The 14,336-nt window shown below is 44.9% G+C and overlaps 1 protein-coding gene across 20 annotated transcripts in view; it reads left to right on the top strand.

The window, feature by feature from the left end:
* Positions 1-14,011, top strand: part of Clip1 (CAP-Gly domain containing linker protein 1) — a 113,643-nt gene extending 99,632 nt beyond the window's left edge. For 15 of the 20 annotated variants that reach the window (XM_029476957.1, XM_021163647.2, XM_021163643.2 and 12 more), the window contains 7 exons: positions 736-788; positions 7,998-8,115; positions 8,208-8,358; positions 8,895-8,944; positions 10,086-10,091; positions 11,680-11,804; positions 12,300-14,011. In XM_029476957.1, coding sequence (XP_029332817.1) covers positions 736-788; positions 7,998-8,115; positions 8,208-8,358; positions 8,895-8,944; positions 10,086-10,091; positions 11,680-11,804; positions 12,300-12,525 — 729 coding nt within the window. In that variant the 3' untranslated portion in view covers positions 12,526-14,011. The remainder of the gene's footprint in view (positions 1-735; positions 789-7,997; positions 8,116-8,207; positions 8,359-8,894; positions 8,945-10,085; positions 10,092-11,679; positions 11,805-12,299) is intronic. The other 5 variants (XM_021163648.2, XM_021163646.2, XM_021163645.2 and 2 more) reach the window with 1 other exon arrangement.
* The last annotated feature ends 325 nt before the right edge of the window (positions 14,012-14,336 follow it).

The following is a 14,336-nucleotide window of genomic DNA, read 5'->3' as shown; positions in this document are numbered from 1 at the left end:
GGCCTTGAACTCAGAAATCTGCCTGCCTCTGCCTCCAAGTGCTGGGATTAAAGGCATGCACCGCCACCACCACCCGGCGAGATGTTTTTTCTGTACCCACTGTGTTTTATAGATGACAAGTGTCTTTGCTGGGAATGTGTTGAGGCACAGGCGCTCTGCAGAGAACAGGTAGCTTCTTTCTTGACTGCTGCAAGTTCTCAAAGACGCTGACCCCTGAGATGTAAACAAAGCATCCAGGATGCTAATGTTGGGAGTATCAATCAGGGGACATTTACTGAAAGCCTGGCATATGCTGTGTAGGGCTGGGTGTGGCAACCTTAGCTCATATCCCCGCCACCTAGCAAACTCTAGGCCAGCCTGGGCTACATGAAACTCTGTGTTTAAAAAGGAGCTGGATGTGGTTAGGCACACCTTTAATTCTAATATCTGAGAGGCAGAGGGAGGTGGATCTGGCCTGGATGATGAATTCCTGTCCAGCAAGGGTTACATGATGAGACCCTGTCTCAAAACAAAAACACTGGTATATTATGTTCAAAGTGCTATGGTTTAACATAATGAATTCTCAGGCTTATCCAGAAGGGGTTAAGCCCTCAGATCTACGCAATGTTTAAAGGAGAAGCCACCCTTTTGGTGGTAACTTCATGCTAATTCACTGCTTGTGAGACAAGCAGCGGCATGGAGCAGCGGATCTCAAGGCTGTCGACTGAAGCAACTCTCTCTGTTTTTGTTTTTCAGCTGGAAGAAGAACGATCTGTACTCAATAATCAGTTGTTAGAAATGAAAAAGAGGTAGGCGCTCTCTGTGTGTATTGCTGTGTGTGTTTAACAAGGAAAGCTTCCGAGTGTGGTGTGTGCGCTAGCTTGTGGAAAACAGTCAACGCCTTTTACTCAGACAGTGACATATTTTAGTGCTCACAACTGGCAAGCTATGAAGGTCCATTTGTGCAGGTTTCAGATATTTAAATTTTTAAGCCATTTTCAATTGCATTTACTCAGAAGAGCTCTAAACTCAAATTGCTTCATACTAATGCTACTGCCCAGTCTGAGAAATGAACAATATTACAATTGCATATATAGTAATCACTGTAGATATCAATACTGATTTCACTTATAGGAAAGTTTGATTTTTTTCAGTAGTAAGTACTTTGTATCTATTATTTATTATCTCTCCATAACATTATATAACTTTTCAACTACTTTTGAGTAGAGGTAAACGTGGTCCATAGAAATTAAATATTTAGGCCAGGTCAGGGTAGGATATGCCTGCAATTCCAACACTCAAGAGGCCGAAACTGGAGATTTGAATCCAACCTGTGCTATATAGCAAAATCCAGTTTTAAAAAAATAAAATAGTAGCCGGGCGTGGTGGCACATGCCTTTAATCCCAGCACTTGGGAGGCAGAGGCAGGCGGATTTCTGAGTTCGGGCCAGCCTGGTCTACAAAGTGAGTTCCAGGACAGCCAGGGCTACACAGAGAAACCCTGTCTCAAATAAATAAATAAATAAATAAATAAATAAATAAATAAATAAATAAATAAAATAAAAGCCAGGGTAAATAAATAAATAAATAAATAATAAATAAAATAAAATAGAAGCCAGGAATAGTGTGCACACTTTTAATCCTAAAACTCTGGAGGAAGAAGCAGGTGGATCTCTGATTTTGGGGCCAGCCTGGTCTACAGAGTGAGTTCCAGAATAGCCAGAACTACACAGAGAAAACCTATCACAAACAACAACCACCACAACAACACAAAACCTAAAATAAAAAGGAAAGAAATTCATACCCCAAAGTCTGATGCTTATATACACTCCAGGCCTTTGCTCTGAGTCAAGCAGTTAGGCCTGGGTTGGTTCTGTGCCTCACTGCAAGCTAAAGGGATGTAGAGTAGACAGTAGTCCATCCTGCTTCAGAATTCTCAACAGATGTGGATCACAACAGCAACAGGAACATCAGCGCACAGGAAGTAGAAGCAGAAGGGTAGAGAGTTCAAGGTTGTCCTGTTACTTGCAAATTCAATGCTTGTGTGTGCTACCCGAGGCAAAAACAGAAAAATGGCCAGGCACAGGACTTTAACTCAGCACTTGGGAAACAGAGGCAGGAGGATCTCTGTGAGTTCAAGACCAGCCTGGTCTACAAAGAGAGTTTCAGGCCAGCCAAGCTATTTAGTGATACCCTGTCATTCATTTAGACATACATACATACATACATACATAGCTAATTAAGTAATTAAAATAAAGTGGGGATAAGAAGATAACTCGGCAGTACAGAGTTTGCTTAACATATATGAGCTCCTGTGTTCATCACCTCTCCAAGGCCAACCAAACAAAACCACCTGCGATCCTTGGAGGGAGAGAATCAGTAATTCAAGGTCACCCTCAGTACATGCCAAGTTTGAGGTCAGCCTGGACTGCTTGAGACCCTGGGCTTTAAAAGCAGAAAAGAAACTTAACCTATCCCCAAATGTTCTCCTGCTCTTACTTAGCATGAGCAGGAGAGGCTCCCCAGCCCCACTGATGTCTGATGGACGTGATTCACTCTCGGGAATTCATGGTTTTACTCAGCCTACAAACCATTTGGATTGCGCAGTGTGGCTTGCTGTATTTTGGAGGATGTAAGGCCTTGTCCAGGGGAAGCTTTTCCTTCTCTCTGGTTTTAATTAAGAAATACTTAGATTCCTCTGAGTTTCTTTGGGGTCTTTCCATTCTAGGAGCCTCACACGGGAGTCTCACTATGGTCAGGCATCCAGAAACAGAACAAGAATGAGGCCTTGTATCTGTAGCTGTCTCAAAACGGGCTCATGGCAGTATATAATCCCTTTATATTTACACAGTGCTCTTTAACTCACAAGTCTTTATAATCTCAAGTGTTCTGGTGGAAGCTATGGTGGGGTGTGCACTGTGTAAGGATGAAGCAGAAGCCCCCATACCAGAACTTCACTAAGAACTCAGGATAGGTGCAGGCTGGAGGCCTGGAATGTCGAGTTTTTTTTGTTCAGTTCTCCATGTACCTATAGCCTCTTATTTATTACTGATTTTTAGAAGATTTTATACTTTGTAAGTTCTTTCTTATCATGTGACTGACTAAATTATATGTTTAGCTAAGTGTCTTTCAAAATTTACTGCTAATTTAAGCCAGGTCCAGTAAGTAGCTATTGGGGAGGCTGAGGTGAGAGGGTCACAAGTTCAAGGACAGCCCTACAATGAGATCTGTCTCAAAAAAGTAAAAGTACTGGAAGGTCTACACTCCATCAGACACTTGCCAGCACGCGTGAAGCGCTAGTTTTGATCCCCGACTGCCACAACCACATTAGGATGACTCCTGCTAATTCTGGTGAACAGACACAAAGATGACAATATTTCTGAAAGTAAAAAAGGATGAAATTCAGTTTCCATATTTACACTGCTTTTCTCTTGCTAATCAAGCCTCATGGACATTTGTTTCTATTATGGAAGACTGAACTTGACTGTATTTTAAAATAGCAACAATTTAGACCCTTTTGCCTCCCAAATGTCTGTTTGGTAGAGATTCCTTTGTAGATGTATGCTTGTGATGGTTAGCTATGTCTACTCTGCTCAGAGGACTAAAGATTTTATAGGATCTTGCTATAAATACCTTCCCAATTCTTAAGTGATAAAAGCACATGAACTTCCTTTGTTGATGCAAGAGTAAACAGCCATGTGGATGGTTTAATTTAGAAGTGAAGGCAGAGAATGCCCACACTCCTCATGGTCATGATGAGGGCTTACAGGGTTCCCCAGTGTCAGGTGAAGCAGTCAGTGAGGTAGGAGCCCAGCTCCAACTTAGCATGAGATTCCAGCCTAGCTGCTGTAAGGCTCTGGGCTCCGTATGGCTCCGACCCTAGGATCCATGGGATCTGATGGAGCTCAAAGCTGCCCTGGCCCAATGATTAAGGTTAAATAAATAAATTGTAAACGAAGGTCTGGCGAGATGGTGGCTTAGTGGGTAAGAGCACTTGGCCACCAAGCCTGACAGCCCGAGTTCAATCCTCCAGACCCACATGGTTTAGAAGAAAAGAACTGATTCTAGAAAATTATTCTTTGACCTCCACACTCTTGTGCTATGATATGCACATGCACATACACAACACACACACAACACACACACACATACACACATACACACAACCAAAAAAACCCAAATAAGTAAATAAAATAACTTTTAAAATAACTTATAAACCAAGCATGGTAGACTATGCCTGCAGTCTCAGCACTTGGGAGGGGGAGGTAGGAGGAGCAGAAGTTCAGGGTCATCTTCAGCTACACATCGAGTTTAAGGCTGCGTGAGACTGTTGTAAAGAATCAATAGTGTTTGCTTTGGGGTTTGGTATTTGTGAACATTGTGTCTCAGGTAATATGTACTGAAGGTTTTTCTCTGAATTTAAAACTATAATCATTTGCAAAACTGGGTGACATTTGGGCACACATCTTTAAGAACAGGTTCCAACCATTAATGCCAGCATTAAGGAAGCAGAGGCAGGAGGATCTTTCTGAGTTCAAGTCACCCTGCTCTACACAGTGAGTTTCAGGCCTGTCAGGATTACATAGTGAGACCTTGTCTTAACCAAAACAAAAACAGGAGAGGGAGTTAAGGACAGGTTCTAGGGATCTGACTCATAAGGCAGAGTTGTGTAACTGCGGGGACAGGAGGCGTGTGCTCCTCTGTGCTCCTCCGTCGTGCCCAGATGCACCTTGCGGAACGAGCTTGGCTCCCTTTTTGCTCTGGGCTTTTTAATGTCAAAGAAGGGACAGCAAGGCCAGCGTTTTCTACATGGATGGATGGGGTCCACATTCACTCTGGTAGTACAGAGTGCCAGCCCTTGAATGCTGGTACTGCCTCCCATCCCGAAGCGGCCTGTGCTGCCTGCCCAGCCCGTCGCTCACTGTGGGTTGGAACTGTCTGAGTGTCTCCGAGCTTGCGCTACTTCCCAATGCTCATCTCACCACCTCTCTTTTCCCTTTCCTGCTCTTGCTTCCTTTGCTATATCTGTGTGTCTTTCATGGTAAGACTAAAGAAAGTCTATCCACGTTATAATAAATAAACCTCATATATTTTTAGTAAACCAAATTGTTGTATATATTTTTTGGCTGCCTTTGTCCCTCTGTGTCTTGCTTTTGTTTTGTAAAATATGCTCAGCAGTACACACACACACACACACACACACACACACACACACACTACACCACACTTCTTTTTGATACCAGCAAAGAACTTGGGTGCAAATTTAATTCTCCTTATTGTATTTGCATTTCTCTTCATGTTTCTAATATTTGGTTCTTATTATCTTGCATTTTAAAGCTTGCCCAGTAACACTTTAAGGTATTTGCTTCCTTACTGGACTTTATTTCTTATGTAAGTAGTAAGAAAAGAATCTGAGCGGTGTATTCCCATGGGGGAGGGACAAGAGTTTCTGGCCCTGACGCCTTCTTTCACACTGTTAGCTTCCTTTCTCGGTACTGGTGGTTTGAGCAATCCCTTCTCGCCAATATGGCTGAAACTAGCAGTTTGCTTCTCTACGGCATAGATGTTTTCATTCGGTCCATCTTGGTTTGTACAGAGGAATTAGGGCATAGAAATTGCCTAAGAATTGCCTAGGAAGTCATCACTGAAGATCTTGTCACAGATGAACTGCCAAGCCTGTGTGCACTGTCATCTGGTAGACCTGCTTTCTTTCTTCCTCTTTCTCTTTCTCTATTTTTCTTAACATTTAGAGTGTGCGCGTGCGTGTGCGTGTGCGTGTGCGTGTGTGTGTGTGTGTGCGTGTGCGTAGAGGGATCCTTACCCCACATGAATTCTCAGGATCAAACTCAAATCATCAGGCTTGGTGGTAGTGACTTCACCACTGAGTCATCTCTTTCTTCAGTGTGTGTTCTTTGGTTGGTTTGTATAGGAAACATCCTGCCTCCATCTTTTTAGCAAACTGTGTGGCTTGGGGTTGTGTATAGACAGGATAAGCACAGTCAGGTTGGTGGCCCTTCTGCCTCTACTGGTGACTGTTCCTCCCAGGACTAAGTGTCATGGGATCTTAACCATTTAGGTCTTTGGGCATAGGAGAATCCATATCTGTCTTCAGCAACCTCCAGTTGTGCAAACTTTTAATTAAAACCTTTAAACTTGTGTTTCTCAAATCTGAGTGGCAGTTAAAATAAGTGAAGTGCCAGAAGTCATTTTTACAATAGAACAAAATACCAAATATGCTTCAGAAAAATGCAGTGAGCCCAGATTTCCTGTGTCTTTGGCTAGCACTAGAGCCTTACTTTTCACGTTGCAGAAATACCTGTCCATTCCCCTCACTTCAGGAGCCCCGCTCGAATTCACACACACTCTGGACCGTAGGGACACCGCTGTCCCCCACCTCCAGTGTTACCAATTCAAAACATTTCCGTAAGATCTCAGATTCTTTTCTTACTACTCGTCATTCTGGAGTGTAAAAGTGTAAGCCACACAACGAGATAAATACAACACGTTTATTTTCATCTTTGTGTAGAATTTCAGTTTATCATAAACCATGAGAACTTTGTGATTCATGTGCCGGATACCTTGGGTCTCACTAACTAGCCGTACCTCTGCCATCTCTAACTTGGACCTCCATTTTCTATTCCTCCATTGGATTTACAACATACCAAATGGCACTTGCTCTGCATGTCGCCCCCCCCCCCCCCCCCCCCGCTTCCTGTAGAACTGGCAGGGACCTGATTGCATTGACATAGGGTCTGAGATTGTGTGGCCTGAGCGCTAGCCCTAGACACTTTTCTCTCATTTTATTCTTCCCTAAAGTAATTTGGTGACACAGGGTCTGTTTACTAAAAACGAAGAAACTGATTTTAAAGGCTGACTTTAGGGTTTATAGAATTATAAAGGTTTCACAGCCAGTTCTGTTTCCCTGGTCAGCCACTCTGCTGTGAACATGTCACATAGCCACAAGGTCACCAACACTCAGCTCTCTGGTTTCCCATCACAGTCATTTTCTTCATCAGGATCCAGGCGAGGAAGTAGCATTGTACATGTGCCGTTCTGTCTCCTTAGTCTCTTCTGATCGGTGACAGTCCCTCACCAAGGATGGCCTCAGCAGATTTATAGTTCACAGCACACCTTTAAATACACCCACCACACACACACACACACACACACACACACACACACACACACACTTTTGCTGCTCTCCTTTGGGGTTGACTCCTTGTGTATTGCCCAACCTCCATGTGTTCTCACCCGAACCCCCCCATCCCTTTCTCCCCTCTGTCCCCGGCTCCCCAGTGGACAGTTGTATTTTTCCAAAGGCCTCTCACTCCCTCTAGTGAGCCAGCGGAGAACAGGGGCTGCATTCTTGTAGAACTCACGCTCTGTTTCACCTATGAAGAGCCAAATTCTTACCTGCTCTGGCCCACTGGACACTTCAGATTGAAAAGCAATTAATTTTCAGTTTGAATAATAAAAATCTTTGCTATTGTTTTGGCTCACACAATCTGAAAAACACGACCTCCAAACCTGCTAAAAAGTTACTGAAATTAGTGAGAACCAAAGGATATTTCCAGCATAAAACTGCTCTGCATGTCATCTGTATAATTGCTTTGCATGTACGTATTTTAATTGTCATTGCTTGGTAACTATTTATTCCAGAAGTAACAATATTCAACTATATATTTAGCTTGGTTTTTTTTGGGGGGGGAGGAGGGTGGAACAATTATTTTTTGAAATCTACACCTTCCAAATGTATTAACTTGTCTCTTTGAGTTCAAATGGACACAATGACATGCAGGCTCTGCATGCCTATGGGTATAAACCTTTTCTCTCGAGCGCAGTAAGTATCATCTACAGGCATGACAGCCTCAATCCCTATGCAACTTCCCTGTTACACCTCTCTCTCTTTTTTTTTTTAACGATAACTGAAGTCACTCTCCAGTCTGTTCTGGAAAGGCTGCCCTGCTAACAGCTGCCCTAGTTGATCTCTGGACCTGTTTAACTCTCTGGTTTTTTAGAGAATCCGAGTTCAGAAAGGACGCCGATGAAGAGAAAGCCTCCTTGCAGAAGTCTATCAGCCTCACCAGTGCCTTGCTCACAGAGAAGGACGCGGAACTGGAGAAGCTGAGGAATGAGGTAGGGTGCTCTGGGGGCATAGATGGTCCCCACCGGCCGGCCTGGCAGGCTCTGCCCCTCCTCCTGGCCTGAGCCCAGCATCTGCTTTGCAGGTCACAGTGCTCAGGGGAGAGAATGCCACCGCCAAGTCCCTGCACTCAGTTGTGCAGACACTGGAGTCTGATAAGGTGAAGCTTGAGCTCAAGGTCAAAAACTTGGAACTTCAACTCAAGGAGAACAAGAGGCAGCTCAGCAGCTCCTCAGGTAAGGAGTCGCTCACAGGCCCGCCCGCCAGCCGGGGGCTCTGCCTCATCCCGCTTTTCCTCCCATTGCAGCCGCCTCCAGAGAGCCTCTCCCAGTAGAGGTGCCCTTCCTCCCCATCTGCTGCCCTGCCGCCCTGCCCCCACCTCTCCTGACACTTAGCCAAAGGGCTAGCTAGTCACAGGTGTGCTTGGGGTTGTTGTCTCACGCTGTGAGACTGTGACAACACATGTAAGACAGTACATGACTGCTGCCACCAAACAAGCAAACCACGAGGCCTCAAAGTGCAAAGCGTCAAGGAGAGCAGAGATCTCCTCTGTGGGAGATGCTAGTACCCCTAGGTGGCCATCCTGAGAGATGGCCCTGAAGGGACAGAGCCAGCATCTTCGGGACCCAGTAGCAGCCAGAGAGCAGGCAGGGACTTATCCCCACTTTCAGAGAGAGCATCCCATGGCAGCCAGTCACTGCAGCAGCAAGGAGCTGGCTTGATGTGTTTTCCAGTGCTCCCTCTGATGTCCTTGTCCCTTTTTTCACACAAGGTAACACTGATGCTCAGGCAGAAGAGGATGAGAGAGCCCAGGAGAGTCAGGTAATGCTCTTTTATTAGCTTCTGCTGTCTGCATGCCCGTTTCCCAGAGTCACTAGGTATCTCCAGAGTATAATGCTGGGCATTAAAGAGTACATAGTAAAAAGCCTTCTGGTCTCCGCTGCTCATTTCCCACATGCTGACACTGTTCCCCGGGGCTTACCTGTTGCAGACATCTTAGGGGTTTGTTGTTTTTGTAGCTATGGTATGTGATAGCACATCCCTATAGCTCTGCCACTTAGAAGACTGAGGTAGAAGGATCAGTGGAACTGTGGAGTCTGAGATCAGCCTGTGGGACACAGGAGCGCCCTGCCTCTCTTGCAAGCACACTCTAGTACTCTTAAGTTTTGCCTGGTTTTGGTTTTCGAGACAGAGTTTCTCTGTGTAGCCCTGGCTGTCCTGGAACTCACTCTGTAGACCAGATCCACCTGCCTCTGCCTCCCAAGTGCAGGGATTAAAGAGGTACCCACTACCACCTGACTTTTTTTTCTTTTTTTGAGACATGGGGGTTTTATGCAGCCCCTATTGGCCTTGAACTCTGCTGCCTCTGCTGCCTTGCCTCCCATGACTGAAGCACAGCTGCGTAGCACCACCCCAACGGCCCCCTCTGAAGTTGTTTGCTTTGTTTTAAGATTTATTTATTTGATGTATGTGAGCATGCTGTCGCTGTCTTCAGACACACCAGAAGAGGGCATCAGATCCCGTTACAGATGGTTGTGAGCTACCATGTGGTTGCCGGGAATTGAACTCAGGACCTCTGGAAGAGCAGTCAGTGCTCTTAACCTCTGAGCCATCTCTCCAGCCTCCTTTTTTTTTTTCTTAAACATTAGTAGCATACCACCTAAAACATCCTATGCTTAGCCTTTCTTTAGCTGTGTAGTATTCCATTATATGGATGTACCATAGTTTAGTCAGTTCCCTTTTGCTGGACAGGACACTGGGATCTGTCTAAGCCTGTGGGTCTATATTAAAAGCCAGAGCTATAAGGACTTCCTTTAACCAGCTTTCAGACTCCAGCCTACCCAGTATTAGCTTTGTCTCAGTGTCTCCCAGGCGCGGTACAGAATTAACACTGTTTTCTCTCCCCCTTCCCTTCTGCTTCCGTCTGTTTCTGCTGCCGCCGCCAACTTTTCCCTCCCATCAGCAAATGGTTTGTTTTATGCTTCCTAATTTGTGTGTGATTGGGTGCATGGTCCCCTCGACCCTGGAATGGAGCCTTACAGAATGACTTAGAAGATGCCACCTGCAAGTCAGATGTGGGGGCTGGGGAGGTGGATCAGTGGTTAGGAACGGTGGTTGCTCTTACAGAAGACTGGGTTCAGTTCCCAGCACCCACACAGTGGTCCACAACCATCCGTAACTCCAGTTCCAGGGAATCCAGTGGCCCCCTCCTGACCTCCACAGCCACACAGGCACAACACTCATACACATAAATCTAGAATAAAGAAAGTCAGGTGTGGTAGTCCATCCATGTTACCCCAGTATTCAGGAGGCAGAGGCAGGAAGAGCTGTAGTAATTTGAGACAGCTACAGGGTAAGATCTTGCCTTTTATTTATTTATTTATTTATTTTGGTTTTTCGAGACAGGGTTTCTCTTTATAGCTCTGGCTGTCCTGGAGCTCACTTTGTAGACCAGGCTGGCCTCGAACTCAGAAATCCGCCTGCCTCTGCCTCCCGAGTGCTGGGATTAGATCTTGCCTTTTAAAAAGAAGTAAAGAAGGAAAGTTCAAGGTGAATTGTGCTTGGGGTTTTGTTTTTTGTTTGTTTGAGGCAGGGACTAACTATATAGACCAGGCTAGCTTTAAAGTAACAGACAGAGCCTGCTCTGCCTCCTGAGTGCTGGGACTGAAGGTGTATATCATGCAAACCTTAATAGTCTGAGGCCAGCCTGGGGAACTTAGCAAGAGTCTATTCAAAAATAGAAGGAAGAACAGCTAAAGTGTGTGTATTCAGAGTGAGAAACTTTCCAATTCACAGAAATGAAACCTTTTACTTTGTAAAAAAGGGAAGAATGTTTTGTTTTTAGAGAACCCTTGAAAGACAGGAAGTGTTAGGGACATGTTACTTTGTAGTGGTCACTTTGCTGTCTTTGCTGCCAGCTCTTCTTAGACCAAGTTACCCTTCCTGTATGTGTGGAAGCACGCCATACCTTTCCTCAGCAGAAGGGGGGCTTGGCCTGCTCTAGTAAGCCCCTGTCTCTCTTCTGAAGACACCCTGTGTACACCCGCACACACACATACGTGCACACACACACGCGCACACACACACGTGCACACACACGATGGAAAAATAAACCAGGTATTCAGAAATGTGAGCCTTTGACTGTGGATAGTATGAAGTGTTGTGTTTTCCTGCAGATTCTCAGCAGCATCTCACCAGTCTGCAGATTAGTGAGTCAGGTGTAAGGCATTTATTTATCTGCATCACAAGTGATGTTCACCCATTCACAGCTACAAAGACTCAAGGGCATGAACTGAAAGTGTCTTTCGATACAAAATAGTTTCTTAGTAACAAACACTGAGGGATGGAGAAGGAAACGTCCTTGCCTCTCACTAGCTGTGATCTCCAGCCAGCTGCAGTTCACCTGGCTTCCTCAGCATCCCTGTCCCTGTCCTGCTGTGACACACGTTTGCAGCTGTGGTGTGAGCATATCCTTCCCCACTTCTAGATACTGCAGCTGTGAAAGGCTCAGATGTCCACATAGCTCACTGCTTCTCTTTTCTTTTAAAAAAAATCAGATTGATTTCCTTAACTCGGTAATAGTGGATCTTCAAAGAAAGAATCAAGACCTCAAGATGAAGGTGGAGATGATGTCTGAAGCTGCACTCAATGGCAATGGGGAAGATCTGAACAGTTATGACAGGTATGACAGAGTGCAGTCCATCAGAAGAGATCTGAGTGTCAATGGTCAGGGTCTCTAGCAGCTGTCAGCTAGAAAGAACCTGTTGCTGTGTGGCCACTTTGTCAGGGCAAACCACCATACACCTGGCAAGAATAACAGAGCGCAGAGGTCCAAGCTGCTCATTTTATTAGACTTATTTTGTATATACAAGTATTTTGTTGCCATGTATATATATGAACCACGTGTACCTGGAGCCCTTGGAGGCCAGAAGAGGGCATCAGATGCTGTGGAACTAGAGTTACAGATGGCTATGAGCCTCTGATGGGTGCTGGGTCTTCTGCCTTAACAGCTGAGCCATCCTCCAGCCTCGCCTGCACATTTTATAAAGGTTTGTCCTGGAAGCTGCTAGCTGTGGCTATTGTTAGTCCCAAGGCATTTAAAAATTCTCTAGGAGTTCTGTCACCTCCTGAGTTTTTTTCTGACCAATTTCCTGGTTTTCTATGTTGACTTTTGTAGTGATGACCAGGAGAAGCAGTCCAAGAAGAAACCCCGCCTCTTCTGTGACATCTGTGACTGCTTTGACCTCCACGATACAGAGGACTGTCCCACCCAGGCACAGATGTCGGAAGATCCTCCCCATTCCACTCACCACGGCAGCCGGAGCGAGGAGCGGCCATACTGTGAGATCTGTGAGATGTTTGGGCACTGGGCAACCAACTGCAATGACGATGAGACCTTCTGAGGAAGCCGGGAGGGCAGGAAGGGCTTCCCCAACCGACCGACCGACGCCGGCTCCTCAGCGGCTCCCCGCCAGCATTGGAGTGCAACTTCAGAAGAGCTCCTTATTTTTTGACCCCTGTCAACAAATCTGAGAAAATATTTTGATCTTCAACAAGTTTCCCTTTCATTTCCCCTCGTAAGTTAAAATAATAATAAATATTTGGTAGGTGGGTTTGCACTTCCGTCCTTGCTTTCTGGATTTTTAAGGTTTAAGACATTGTACCAGGCGCAGTTCCTGTTTGTTCCTAGAGAAACCCTCGGGACAAGTGGGACCCTGGCAGTATCTTATTTAGGAAATTTCAAATGATGCCGTTGACTCTCATATTTGCACTAAAATGTTTCCTGGCTACATCTGTATATTTAGGTCGTTGTTGTTGTTGTTATGCTTTGACACTGGAATGAGTTGCAAAAAAACCCTGCGCCACTTTGCGATTTCCTGCCTCGTTTAAATACTCTCATCTCTAAACCCCAAGCTCTTCTCTTCGCACTCCCTGCTCTCAGGGGGGCCTTTTTCCAGGCTTGACAATACTTAGGTGTGACTATAAATCATGAAAACAGGTAAAAGGGAGGGGAAAGCCCCGAACTGCTGTGGGGACATTTTCTAATCTATATGCTGCACCCATGGACCGACAGTGGTGTTTTCTTTACTGGTTTTACATAATTTCAACGTCTATATATTATATGTATATATATTTTTAAAAGAATCTATATTTTGGGAAAAAGTCTATACAATGTGTCTTCTTTTCAGATTTTTTTACCTTTATGAAAAAGAAAACATCTAAAGGCTCACCAGCATGTGACCGACTGGGCCCGAGACTGGCTCTGCGGTGGTCTCTGCGGTGAGGTTCCAGCCATCGTCTTTGTCTCCATGATGTTTCTTAGCCAGATCTGAGTAGCTGGAAGAACGGTCTCTGGCTCCTTGCTTGTGTTTCCCTTCCTTAGCAGATAACCCCAGCAGCAAACTAAGCCACTCTTCCGAGAGCTAAGCTAACTGATCTACAACCGTCCTTTATACATTTGTGGGGTGTGTGTGTTTGTTTGTTTTTTACTGTATTTTTAATGAATGTATGATGAGAAATTCAACATGAATAATTTTGAATTTTCTTATCACAAAAAAAGATAAAACAAAGGACCTCAACCAACTGAAGAGTTGACCCCGCCAGTCTGCGTCTCTTTGTCTTCACTTGAATGTCTTTGAGAATATGTAAAAAGGAGCCACATGCACCTCCATGCAGTGTGCAGGATGAGAACTTCCGTCATTGTATATAGGCCTCTGCCCTGTCTCCCCTTAAGGTTATCGACTGTGCTTGATGAGTGAGTAGTCAAAACATCTGCTGCCAGTCGGCATTCTGGGTTAATAAAACTATAGGAATTATTTCACAAAATATGGAAAGCAGTATTAAAATCTGAGTTCTGTATCTACTTTAATAAATGTTTTGGGTCTCTTTGGTTGGCTGGTTGGTTTGTTTTTGGCAGTGGGAGTAAACACATAATATTCTTAGGATTATTTGTCATGTTTTTTTTTTCTTCAAGTAGGAAAGCCCTTCAGATACCAAAGGCAGGCAATCCATTACTCCCTCTACCACGGAGCCACAATGTCAGGTCCCCAGATAGCTCCTTTCACTTCTATAAAACGAGTTTCTAAACAATTGTAAGAAGTGGTTGTGTTTGTGTAGCTGAATCTTTTGGAGGCAGACAGAAGAGTCAGAAGTTCAAGGCCATCTTTGCCTATGTAACAAGTTAGAGACCAGCCTGAGCTACATAAGAACCTGT

Source organism: Mus caroli, chromosome 5, assembly GCF_900094665.2.
Source record: "Mus caroli chromosome 5, CAROLI_EIJ_v1.1, whole genome shotgun sequence".
NCBI lineage: Eukaryota > Metazoa > Chordata > Mammalia > Rodentia > Muridae > Mus > Mus caroli.
This window is presented reverse-complemented; position numbering and strand designations above follow the sequence as displayed.